We start from the raw sequence: 13,758 nt of genomic DNA, 5'->3' as shown, positions 1-13,758 counted from the left end.
CAAATTGTCAAGGTTTCTCAGAAAAAAGAAWAGGAAATGGTAAATAAGGTTTTGTATGCGAATACAGTGAGTTCTCAATTTCCTATCGTTGAATTACCAATTCTGTGGATACTGTGACATCTTTGTTCTGTAGACATTTATCTTTTAGCAAAACTGAATGGCCACTGCTTCAAGGACCACATAGCTCCAGAAATGATATTACTTGCAGTACAAAGCAGGAGTGTGCAGATCCTGCCAGCTTGGTGGTAATTACGCATAGCAGTGACTCTGCTCCCTGTTTTGTCAGTAGGAATATAAAACAGAAACACAGCAGTGATTTTGTGTGAATTTTAATTAATTCAAGTCTCACTAGTTCTAAATACCTGCTTATGCTCTTACTCCCTTTTATCAGTGACTTGTTAGATAGGGCTTAGCATGTCATTGATTCAGGAGAACAAATCAGCTCTGCTATAATGCCTGAATAAACATCTTCTTTCTAAGCACTGTGGACACACCACAGCAACCCAAAGTATGTGCTTTTCAACCAATCTGAAAATGAGACTGTTTTTTTCACAGTTTAGTTTTCAGCTTCTAAATATAAAAACTAAGTGGAAATTTCCTATAATTTATTGTGAAATTGTTATAATAAACCAAACTGTATGTTCTTGTACCATTTGAAAATAATTTACCCCCAAAATACTGAACAGTTTTATAACTGAATTCTGAAATTCCAGGCATTTGAAGACATTTACCTTGAGAAAAGAAAAAATGTTAAAATGGTCCTAGAATATGCTGATAAAATATTTGCTTACATCTTTTTTATGGAGATGCTTCTGAAATGGGTGGCTTACGGCTTCCAAGCTTATTTCACAAATGCCTGGTGTTGGCTTGACTTCATCATTGTATGTGTAAGTATTATATTGAACCTGTCTTATGTCCTGAATTTTGAGATTTTACTATATGGACAACTCCATGTATAATCAGATTATGAATAAATGCAAATGYAAAAGTTTCCAAAAGCTGAAAATAATTGCAATCAAAAGAAAGTGAGGGAAAAATGTAAATGAAATTATAGGTAATAATTAGAAGTTGCTTAAGAAAATTTTGCTAAATATCACTGTCACTGAGGAGTGTGTTGGTTATAAAAACCTTTTCTAGCATAGAATGCAATTAGCAATCAAAAATGAAACTAAGATACATCAAGTAACATAGGCACGTGAATTTGCTGGCAGCTTCAGTAGTTAAAAAAAAACAGAGTTATTTACTTGAAAAAGAAGAAATTTAGATGGTAAAGGGAATATTAAAGTATTGTTGGAAAAAACATTTGCCAGAGAGTTAAGGAGATAAGAATGTATATTTTGTTCTGCAACAGAAGAAATGGTAACATAAAGAGAAATGGTGAAATGATCAACAGTGAGATAGAAGTCATACAGTATTCAATATATATATACATATACATATATACATATATATATATACATACATACATATAGATGTTCATAGAATGGTAAGGTTGGAAGGGACTGGTTGGAAGGGATCATCTAGTTCAACCTTCAGCATATATATTCTGGATTCAGAAAAAGTGAAATAATGTAGTCTTGTCAGATCATAATGAAATGGTTTTTTATTTGTCAACAATGCACTTGGGAGATACTGAGGCTAAATATCTTAAAGTAAGAATATCCAAATAGCTGGCTTCCAGGAATGAGCAGGTAGCTGTTTCATAAGCTGTCTGGATTGTTAGAATTGAGAGTTTTGAAGTACTCAATGCTTCAACATAAAAATCTAATACTAAGACAATTTTAAAAGGATAAATAGCATTACTCTAGCAATAGCCCTATATGTTTAACAGCAGTCCTGAGTAAAACAGGTTAAGAACATGAAAATACCCAATGGCTACACAGTGAGACAACAGATTCAAATAGGAAAAAGTATGGAAATTACAAACAATGAAAAAAGCTAATTATTCAAACCATTTACTGATTTTTTTGTTCATTTCCTATCATGTGAAGATTTGAAATCATGATTACATGTGTTTTTTTGATAGCTTCTATTTCCACCTTACCATCTTAAGTTATAGTCATGATAAGGAATTACTGGAAACACTACTGAGACCAGTTATATACAGAAAATTATGCTAATTTATGAGAATAATCTTTTCTGGCCTTGTAGTCTTTGAAATCATCATAGTTACTAATTTGATTGTTATACTAACATTTTCAGATACTATATAAAATAATTGTGAAAAAAAACAAGTGCATTGATTGGAATAAAAGAATGCCATTATTCAAAAAATATCAGAACAAAGTAAAACTATATTACAATAAATTTGAATTAGTGGTCAAAAATAATGTAACATTCAGCATGCGCTTGTCTACTGACACAAGCTAAATAAACGTTTATATGCCATTTAATAATCTTAATTTTACTTCAACCAACACAGCTTTCATTTGTTTCCTGGGGGCTGAAGTCTGTTTCCAAAGACATGTCACTTTGTTCCCATGGCAGTGCCTTGAAATCTCTCCGAACACTCAGAGCCTTGAGGCCTCTACGAGCTTTATCTAGATTTGAAGGGATTAAGGTAAGGATATTTGTGTGTGTGTGTATGTGTGTACGTGTATTTCATAATAGCTTCATTTGAAGTTCTTATGGAAAATATAGTTTGATTCTGTAGTTTGGGATGTGAAATAATGTTGAAATGATTCATATTTTCTACTTGCGTTATATGGTGGTTAGTTTCAAAACACTTTCACAGAAATTTACAGATACAAGTAAAAAAAGAAAATTATAATTTAATGTCAACCCAATGTTCTTCCATATTTCCACAGTTTCAATGGACTGTGTAGAACCCATTAAAACAAAAATTTTTTGGGGAATTGTACTTTTCTAAAACCTAGTTTTTTATTTTAACTTAGGCATGGAAAAATCTTCTGAAAAAAATGAACTTGCTTGAAAAAAAAATAGGATCTGCTTTTAATAACTTAGAATAGATGCTGTATGTATAAACATAGAATGAACTCACATAAAAGAGTTTTAATATGAGGAGGAAACCCACCATACTGTGAAAGTTATACAAGATATCAATATTAATGGCATAAGAAGGGTAGTGACTGCAATCTTTTTTCAATTTTTTCTCATTGCATGAGGCAGAAAGTTGGAACCTGGAAAAATTGATTCAGTAGGTCTTTGCTTCAGCTGAGCCTATTCATTTTGTTTAAAACTCCTTTTCATAACTCCCTTTCTTTAGACTGCTGTAACTGTATCTACTCTTCTCCATAGTTTTCTCTAGTCAGACTCCCTGCTCACATGACAGATTTCAGGTTATCCACGGTAGATTTAAAAGATAACAGGTTCCAAGTCTAATCAATCCTTTGCATGCTTAAATAGGGTGGAATTTTCTTAGTAGGAGCGAGGATTCATTTAATGTACCTTTAAAAACTGCAAGCATCTTGCTCCRAACAGGTTATCGTGAATCTTTAAAGTCAACGTGGAGAAACAGAAAGTGCTATTATGCAATTCACCTGACCTGTTTTAGATCATAGAGTATGCTGAGGTGCTAACCTCAGGCCCTAGGAAGGATACAGAAGCCATGGCTTCCTGGACAAGAACTTGATTAAGAACAACCAGCATGGATTTTCAAAGGGCAATTCTTGCCTCATAAACCTGATTTTCTTCTATGATGAGATGAGTGGCTCTGTGCATGAGGGAAGAGCCACTCATGTTTTCATACCAGCTGGATGTGTTTTGAATAGGTGGACTACAAGATAGGTAGAAACCTGRCTGAACTGCCAGATTCAAAGTATCAACAGTTTGAAGACCAACTGGCTGCTTGTTACTAGTGGCATCTCACAGGGGTGAGTACTAGGGCCAATACTGTTTAACAATATTTACAAGCAGAACTGGGGGATAGATTTTACCCTCAAAAAGTTCATAGATGATGCCAGCATTAATACACTGGGGGGCAGGGCTGCTGTACAGTGAGACCTTGACAAACTGGAGGTACAGGTTGCAGAAATCTCATGAAGTTCAGCAAAAACAGATAGAAAGTCCTGCGCCTGAACCAGATCCATCACATGTGATCTACGGACTGAGGGCACGTTGGATAATGAGAGGCTTTGCAGAAGAGGATCTGGGATGGACAGCAAGTTGAACATGAGTCAGTAGACACTCTTGCAACAAAGACAGCCTATCATATACTGGGCTTTTCCAACAATTCCAATTCTATGGTTCTACAGTTCTAATTCTACAATTCTTACAGGTCTAACCAGCATATCAAGGCAATTGGCTTTTCTCCTCTTTGGCACTTGTGAGACTGAATCTGGATTGCTGAGTATAGTTTTGGGGTTCTCCAGTATAAGATACTAACATACTACAGAGAGACCAAYGGAAGTCCAACAAGATGATTAGGGAGCTGGAGAGGAGAGAATGAGAGACTTGCACTTGTTCTGCATGAAGAAGAGAAGGTTAAGGGCGAGGAGGGGGGATCTAATTGTTGTCCGTAACTACTGAGCAGGAGATTACAGAAGTGATAAAACTAGACTTTTCTCATAGGTCCACAGTGATAAAGTAAGAGGCAACAGACTTGAGTTGGCAATAAGGAATATACTGATTAGATATTGGAGAGAAAAAAATCACAGTGACTGTGGATAAAATTAGAGTGGGTTGCCTAGAGAGGTTGTTGAATTTCCATCATTGGAGAAATTCAAAATTCTCTTGGACAAGCCCCTAACTAACTTGTCAAGGTTGACCCTACTTTGAGCAGGGAATTGGAAGAAATGAACTCCAGAGGTGAACTTCCAGCATGCGTTATTCTGTGTTTCTGGTACATGTATATTATCCTAGCCCAGGATAAAAAGCTCAGAGTCTTTTCAGAATGAGAGCAATGAAACATCTCCAGAGAGACATTCAGCACATCCCACTGTAATATCAGAGAGTAGTGAAAAGAACCTTTTTTTAAAAAAAATAAGGACCAAAATTACTCAGTCTTCTTTGGAAACTAAACTTCTCTACTTCATCTACTGKGTACATTTAACTACAAACACTTATCAGATTAGGTTTCCTTTGTTATCGAGGGCAATTTGTTTCTCTTTTTTACAAAACTCCTCCAAGATAAAACGTTAGAGGTTATTTGTGGCAATATAGTAAATGTAGGTCATGTTACCCATTCCTCTATACCTGCTTTTTAGATCCATAGTTGCTACAGACTCATTTTTTATATATATTTCTTCTATCCAAGGAGGATTCTAGTTGCCAGCTGCTTTAATTCCTTCCACAAAATGGCAAATTACTTCCATGGAATTACATGTTAAAACAAGCTTGAAGTTAAGCTGAAGCTGTCTTTAAATTGGCCATGTACTAGTTTCTATGTRTGAGAATCTGCTATAGATACAGAATAAGAAAAAATAAGTTCTTAAAAGTAGTTTTCTGGAAAGGTGTTCTATTGAATGCTTATAGTTCATGCAGTCTTTTCATTCGTTTCAYCTATTTAAGGTTGTTGTGAATGCACTCTTGGGAGCTATCCCCTCAATCGTGAACGTTTTGCTCGTCTGTATTGTCTTCTGGCTCCTATTTAACATCATAGGAGTACAACTGCTTGGAAAGAAATTTTGGAAATGCACGCTCAAGGCTGGAAATATCAGTCTAATTAATAACAGAAATGATTGTGACGCCTACAATGGAGCCTGGGAGAATGGTCTTGTAAACTTTGATCATGTTGGAATGGGATACTTGGCTCTTCTTGAAGTGGTAATTTCAAAAAAAAAAAAAAATCATAGTTTTGTTTTCTTCAAGAAAGTGTGTTAAGCATTCCTGCCGTAGAACACCACTATTACTTGTATTTATCTTACTAAAAATGTTTTTTTTTAACTTACATATATATATTTTTTATATATGAACCGCTCAATTCCTCCTGAATAACACATAAGCACRTGGAGCTTTGTGTTAAAATAAAGCACTTTGTTTCATGCCTTTTCAGTTTGCTTTGAATTTTGGTAAGCATGCTAAGCCTGAAGTAATCTGCATGTTACTRAATTTAAAATTCTTATTTTCTTTAGAGTAAAAATGAGTCCCAGACGGGATGAGAGAGAAAATACATAATTCAATTTCTTTATAACTCTGTGTTTTCTTWTTATGTAAGTCATGAAATATTTGGATGCTAAGGTATTGATCTTCCCAATAACAAAATAAGGGGGAAGGCTATTTTTCCCTGATGCCTGTTATCCCAGTATGTTATCTAGATGTAATTCTTTGCTCTACATCCTACATTACATTTTTTACAGGAAATAATATTAATTTTGACTGTTAATTAACCTCTAGAGAGCCATACTTCCAGAGAGATCTTCAAAAGTGATGCATTTTTTTTAATAGCACATTGCTCACTTTTGCACAAATTTTAACACATTTGTATTTGCTTTACCTAATCTTAATTTTAAGCTTTAAAATTTTTATTTTAGTGAAAATAAGCTTAATAATCTAATTTTTTTTTTTCAGGCAACCTTTAAAGGTTGGATGGACATTATGTATGCAGCAGTGGATTCACGTCAGGTACATCACTAAAATGATTTTTTCTTTTCCCTTTTTCTCTTTTCTTTTTTTATCTGTATGATTATTTTCCAGTTTCTTCTGCAATGTCAGTTCAGAAATATGAGTGAACAAGTCAGTGCACCAATAGCCCTTTAAACAACGAATGACTGGAAATTAGACTAAAGAAAATGTAATTAAAATAGAGTACTCCATACAAAAACCTACTATATCAAGATTATTAAGGGCAAAATTCTAAAATATTTTTTACAAGTTTGTGTTGGGAATAGAGTTCAGAGAAAGGTCCTGGAGGGACTGTGCCTCTRCAACAAATTTCCTTCTTTTTAAAATGYGTACAGTGACAATGAACCTGCCTGCATGTTTAACAGTTATTTCTGCAGATTTTCATCCCTGTATTTGGTATACTTACTTACGTTCCCTATTTCCATGTGCTGTTTCTCACTGTCTTACTAAGTAAAATTCTATTTGTTTTAATTTCTGTATGTTTGATTTAGTCACAGTTTTCTCATTCATTTGCCTTTTCCTTATTTCTTCAAGCACTATATGCTTACATATAGAAGCTAATAATTAAAAATGAGATTGTTCCTTGTACAGTTGATCATAGTGAGCTGACTTTTTAGAAAGGCATCTTGTCATGTGTATGGTAGTTCAACAAAATAGTTTAGCCTAAGTTGATTTGCTAATCTAGGCATCCACAGCATCACTTCTGATTAGAACTGATTTATGTACTACTTAAGCTTAAGAGTTTGCTAGACCTACATTTAGCTATATGTCTTCCTTTATAGCTGTCTTTACAGATAATAACAAGGCAGTACAAGGCAGTTGTTCTACTTGTATATGTAAATAAAAATTTAAAGGTTTAAGAATAATCTGGCCCTTCTGATGATAAAAAGTTCTGTTATAAATTAGAAATGCCAAAGTTAGTTTTATTCAATTCTTACCAACATTGTTTTCTCATTTTGTTTTTTGCTTTTGACAGATAGATGAACAGCCCAAATTTGAATGCTTCTTAAGCATGTATATTTATTTTGTGATTTTCATTGTCTTTGGATCTTTCTTCATGCTGAACCTTTTCATTGGAGTGGTTGTCAGCAATTTTAACCAACAAAGGAAAAAGATAAGTACTACATGAACTAATTCAGGGTCTCTTGTAATCCCATTTGTATCAAGTGCATGCTACTTTGACATCTAAATATCTAACATTTTTGGATAACATTTTCACTGGAGGAATTTAAAATAGTATTTAGATTAAAAATTTATCTAAAAGTTTTAAAGAGAGAAAATAAAAATCTCCTAGCTAGCACATTCTTAGTCAGTGCCCACTATTCTTCTGAGCTTTTAGCAATTCACTTGTAAATCCTATTTTCATGCCAAGCCCTTAATTGAGTAGGAGAAAAGGGAGAAGGGAGAGAGTAGTTTTAGGGAAGAAAAATCCACCCTCTCTCCCCCCCCCCCCCAAAAAAAAAGTTAGATTTTGCTACAGGACAGTGAAATTCTTTCTTTCTTTTTTGAAAAAMCTTTTTATCTGAGAATAAACACCTAAAAAAAGTGTTAAGGATGATCAAAAATCATGACTGCTAATAACAGAGGTAGCTACTGCTTTCCTAGCAAAGAAACTTGAAAAGATCCTTCTAATAGGAACATCTTGTAAAGCTAGCTAAACTTTAAAAATTCAATCTGCAATTAAAAACTCTGTACAGATTAACTTATTGGGCTTGTATAAATTTCTGCTATTAGATTCAAGCTGTGTCCCCAAGATGAGGCCATCTATAAAATTAAAGGCGTCTTAAAGCACTTGAAGCACTTGAAGCACTGACTACTTCTGCTTTCCTCCTCATAACTRTTAGATTGCCAATTCTTTATATTCAAGAACAAATGGGAGACAATCTTGGAATGGAAGACACAGTCAGAGAAAAGCAAAGGTCAACCTTCCCGAGTATACTTCAGCTTCTTCAGGCTGGAAGATAATGCAAAGCATCAAAAGACTATTTATTATCAAGCTTATTTTTTGATTGAGTTCTCTCCCTGATTCATTTAGGGATTTAAAATGGGATATTGAGTCAATCAGTTCACTTTTGAAAGTCTTAAATAAGCAACTTGCCCATTAAAAGAAATACTCACAAAAACCTAACAGCAGGAGGTTTCCAATTTCAAGGTGCACATCTGGAAGACAGACTCTCCATAGTTATTTCCACAGCCTGAATTATACACCAAGTGTTAAAGAGCTACTGTCTGCTGCAAAAATAGATAGCAATAAGGCACACAAGAAATTCTCCTGCTCTCTGCATTTATACAGAAAAAGGATATATAGGGGTTGAAGAACAAGAGTCCAACTTTAATTWAATAAAATCTTTTTTATATAAAAGTTCCAACAAATAGGAACAAAGTAAGTAGCTGATTAGTCTAAACATGTATCAGAAGCTGATGTAGATGATTTTTTCTTCTTTTCTCAATATATGCTCTAAGTGTACTTTTTTTTCATCTCTGCTGCTTCTTGGAGATTTTCACTGTGGTTCACTATAGTGAGATTAAATTGCATTTTCAGAGGTCTTGCTAGAGTCATTCAAAGCACAAATACATTACTGAACATATTTGTGTTACAAAATGCTGATCATTTTTAATGCTTTTATGATGAGTGAAAGAAGCTGCTCATGAATATTTGGTTCAAAGTGATTGTGGAGTAATACGGATGGAGTAGATGGTAATAGAATGAGGACTAGAAATTCATTGTAAAGGAACCTCAGAGAAACTGGTCCCAAAGTGCTTATCCGTAATCCTCAATTTACTTGTTAACCCGACCATATACTCCACCTTTCCTCAAAACATAAATTAAAAGTACTTAATTCAGTCTATAATGTAATTTAAAAAAATGAAATGGATTTATAAAAACTTTAGCAAGGCTTTCATGGTTGAGGAGATGAATTAAGGAGCTTTCACAGGACTAGACATACAAGATCAAACCTGATCTAGCTCTTTAGAGTACATCTTTTCGAAGAACAGGAGAAAAAGGAAAAATACCGAGTAAACATTTTGTCACTATGCTATCTTATACTTACGACAGCTGTAAGTTACTTTTTTAAACGAATGTGCTGGTGTTTCTTTAACTGACTGCTTAAATTTAAATTGAACAACCCTATTCTTTCCCTGTACTTAGGTGGAAAAGATCTATTTTTGACTGAGGAACAGAGAAAGTACTATAATGCACTAAGAAAGCTTGGATCCAAGAAACCTCAAAAACCCATCCCAAGACCACTGGTGAGACCATTCTGAAGTGAACATGATAGAAGACTTATAGATGGTGATCATATTTAAACCAAGCAGTCAGTCATCTGAATAGACACATAAAAGTAAAATACACATAAGAGCTCATGATCTTCATTATTACATACAGTATTTTTTACAGTTTACTCCCTTTTTCTTAATTTCATCTAATGTAGTCTCTATGCTAGGTATTAATTAAACACAATTTACAACCTATTTAAGTCTATTCAAATTTACAGCCTGTTCAATATTTGTAAAAACATTGTATTGAGTATTTACTATTTGTAAGATGATCTTGATTACTTAAGTTGCATGATATTGCTTCTGCAACTAGATTAGATTATTGCAAGAGAGAATGAGTAGTGAGTAGTATGTTTCCAGTGGCTGTTACTTACTTTTAAATAGTCTTATGCTTTAATTCTTACAGTTTCTTAAATTTAATTCCAAGCTTGAATTCACATATTAACTGTTCAGTTTTTCTTGTATAATTTTCTAATGAGAATTGCTTATACTAGAATATTTACTTCAATAAGTGCTTGTATAAAAGGAGCAATCACAATGTACTCAAAATGTTTTCCTGTTGCACAATTTTTAAGAAACATGATTGCATGATACTTGAAAATAATCGGAACAGGTTCTGAGTATTTTCGTTTGAGTATCTAAAGGAATCACCTAAAAATGCTTTCAGTTGCTTATTGTTAATTTTGTATTCTYTTAAATTCTCCTCCTAGGCACAAGTTACTGATTAATATTTGAATCTAGACTGGATCTTAAAAGTAGCATTAATCAGTTCTTATCTCTCTCAACAGAATGTGTTCCAAGGATTTCTTTTTGATATTGTATCACACAAAGCATTTGACATTACTGTTGTGGTTCTCATCTGTCTAAATATGGTGGTTATGATGGTAGAAAATGAGAATAAAGACACCAAGAAAGTTCTTAATAATATCAACTGCTTTTTTGTGGCCGTATTTGCTGGGGAATGTATCATAAAAATATTGGCMCTAAGACATTACTACTTTGCCAGTGGCTGGAACTTATTTGACCTAGGTGTCGTGATCCTTTCACTAATTAGTAAGTATAAACTGTTACTACAGTAGATAATGTGTCTTACCAATACTAAGCCAAAAATCAATATGAAATAACCATTTATATATATTAGATAGACAAATTCTAGATCCACTGCACTTTTCCAAATTTTGTAAGTAATTTCTTCCTTATGTATTGTGTTCCCTTGTATTTTTGTAGAGTACGAAAAGATAAATGGATAGTTTTCACTTTTTTTCTTAGAAAAGTGTGACTTTTTATTGAGTAGATAACAGAATACCAATTTAATTTAATGCAGTTGCATCATCTTTTCTAAGTCATTGTACAGTAGTCTTAGTGTTTTTATACCTTCAATTTACATGTAATCAGATGAACTATGGTTTTTCACAGTGCAAATAAGTTTGGGTTAAAATACATTTGTTTGAAAAATGGGAAACATTTATTCCATTTCCAATAGCTTTCTTTTAATAAGTCAGATTCTCAGGGTTGAGCTGGAAAGTTCAGGAAAATTTAGTTTCCTACCATCTTTCTAAATCTGGGCCACTATTTGTGGATGTTGAAAGTGTTATTAAAAYAGGCTCATTTTTGTTTTTCAAATTAGACTAGGTGTTTATCTATCCAAAAAGGGTATATTTGACCTCCCAAAAGGGTCATATATAGTTTTTGTTTCTTTGGTTTGTGCTTCCTACTCAGAGTTAAGACATATCGTAGAATAAAGACTGAGAAGAAAAATTAATCTGAGTTCTCTGCTTTCTCCTTAAGAACTGTATCCCTGTGCTATCCCATGAAACTCAGATTTCTTCTTAAGTCTTCTGCTTGTAGTCATTTATATTACTACTGTGTTGCTGAATGTACGGTTCATTTGGTAATAGGATCACAGAATGAGCTGTGATGGAGGACTAATAGTGAAAGACAGTTTTCCTTTATTTTCGTCCTGCTGTTTTCTGATCTCATTCAAATATCAAGCATTAATGAAAGTCTCACGCTTATCATGTGACTGCGGCCTGTACCAGCAATCAGAAAGCTCCTAGGAGATTATATTAAAATTGATRTGCAAGCCACATAGCTTCCAGCGCAGGATTTGAATGGGTTATAAAGGAGTTTTTAAAATACTTGAGTAGTAAGTAGTTTTATCCTCCAAATTACAGAAATTAGAGGATAGCAGAGCATGTTCTTCTTCCTTAACAGGAGTATTTTACAAAAGGATACTGCTTTGTAAGGACTTTGTGTTAGGAAAAACTCCAGAGTAGGTCTGTACATAATCGGGATACTTCTTTAACATTTAAAGTTATTCTATTTTGTTTTTTTTTYCCCTAAGCTCTTGTATAAGCATTTACAGTACTGATAATGTTTTTTGCTATTAGCAGGATAGTGTGATCAGTATTACTTTTAACATCTGAAGCACAGTATGTAACAAAATTTGCATAAACGTGGAATTTTCACTGATATGGTTTCACAAAATTTTCTTTTCTTTYTTTTTTTYAAAGGTGTTGGACTCTCTGAAGCCTTAGAATCTTCCTTCTCTCCCACACTCATGAGAATTTTTCGTTTGGTGCGAATTAGCCGAATCCTGAGATTAATTCGAAAAGCTAGAGGAATTAGAACTCTTCTTTTTGCATTACTGATGTCTCTTCCTGCTCTGTTCAACRTTGGTCTTCTGCTTTTTCTAGTTATGTTTATTTATGCTATTGTGGGCATGACAAACTTTGCCTGCGTTGGCTGGAAAGGTGGGATTGATAACCTTTTCAACTTTCAAACCTTTGATAGTAGCATGCTCTGTCTCTTCCAAATTACAACATCAGCTGGCTGGGATGGTCTTTTGAGCCCGCTATTAAACAGTCCTGATTCGTGTGCTCCCAACTTAAATTTAACAAACAGAAAAAATATTAGTTGTGTAAATCAGACGGTAGGCATTATATTTTTTGTAAGCTATATCATTATATCATTTCTCATTGTTGTAAATATGTACATAGCTGTCATTTTAGAAAATTTCAGTGTTGCCACTGAAGAAAGCACAGATCCTCTCTGTGAGGATGACTTTGATATGTTTTATGAAATCTGGGGAAAATTTGATCCTCAGGCTACACAGTTTATTGAATATTCTGCTCTCTCGGACTTTGCAGATGCTCTGGCAGAACCCTTACGCATTCCAAAGCCTAATACRATTCAGCTCATATCAATGGACCTTCCTTTAGTTAGTGGAGATAAGATCCACTGCTTGGATATCTTGCTTGCTTTCACTAAAAGGGTGTTAGGAGAATCTGGGAATTTGGATGGTCTTGAATTACACATGGAGGAAAAATTTATGGCTGCTAATCCGTCTAAAGTTTCCTACAAGCCAATCACTACTACCCTTAAAAGAAAACAAGAAGAGGTATCGGCTCTTGTTATTCARAGGGCCTTCAGAAGATATTTGATGCAGCGTTCTTCGAAACCTGCGTCTTTCTTACACTGCCTTAAACGTTGTAACAGTGCTGTCTTTGGAGAAACAATACATGAGAAGGAAGGTCTAACTGCGTTAATGCTTAATGAAAATTATGGTAGAAAGCTAGATAAATCGCTGACTACATCTTCCATATCTCTCCCTTTATTTTATGAAGGTATTGCTGAAACAGATAGTGATAATGCGGAGATATAGGATTGCCCCTGCCTGCAGCATTTTTATTAAACTAATATCAGTTATTTTCAGTTTGAAAAAATCTTTTGATCCCAGAACATACTATTCTAAATTTACAATAATTATGGTAGCCTTTAAGTATTGTGATTGCTCGGTTTTGCAAATGCTCCTGAAAACAAGTAAGATTTAAACAACTGTCATAAATATTAAATGAAAATCAAACCATGAAATTTTTTTCCCTCAGCTACCAGAGCAATTGAGTTAATTTTTACACTTGCTATTTTTTGTATTACTCGATATTTATGTGTTTATAG

The 13,758-nt window shown here is 33.9% G+C and overlaps 1 protein-coding gene across 1 annotated transcript in view; it reads left to right on the top strand.

The window, feature by feature from the left end:
* The window catches only part of LOC146589297 (sodium channel protein type 5 subunit alpha-like), a 46,443-nt gene extending 32,978 nt beyond the window's left edge, over window positions 1-13,465 (top strand). Inside the window, exons 22-29 of the mRNA XM_085316420.1 lie at window positions 714-887; window positions 2,423-2,560; window positions 5,470-5,724; window positions 6,469-6,522; window positions 7,499-7,640; window positions 9,674-9,774; window positions 10,590-10,854; window positions 12,315-13,465. Coding sequence (XP_085172546.1) covers window positions 714-887; window positions 2,423-2,560; window positions 5,470-5,724; window positions 6,469-6,522; window positions 7,499-7,640; window positions 9,674-9,774; window positions 10,590-10,854; window positions 12,315-13,465 — 2,280 coding nt within the window. The remainder of the gene's footprint in view (window positions 1-713; window positions 888-2,422; window positions 2,561-5,469; window positions 5,725-6,468; window positions 6,523-7,498; window positions 7,641-9,673; window positions 9,775-10,589; window positions 10,855-12,314) is intronic.
* The last annotated feature ends 293 nt before the right edge of the window (window positions 13,466-13,758 follow it).

The sequence above is a fragment of the Rhea americana genome, unplaced genomic scaffold (genome assembly GCF_003343005.1).
Source record: "Rhea americana isolate MKP2758 unplaced genomic scaffold, rheAme1 scaffold_47, whole genome shotgun sequence".
In the NCBI taxonomy this organism is placed as follows: domain Eukaryota; kingdom Metazoa; phylum Chordata; class Aves; order Rheiformes; family Rheidae; genus Rhea; species Rhea americana.
Note: the sequence above shows the minus strand (reverse complement) of the source record. Positions and strands in the feature narration are given on the sequence as shown.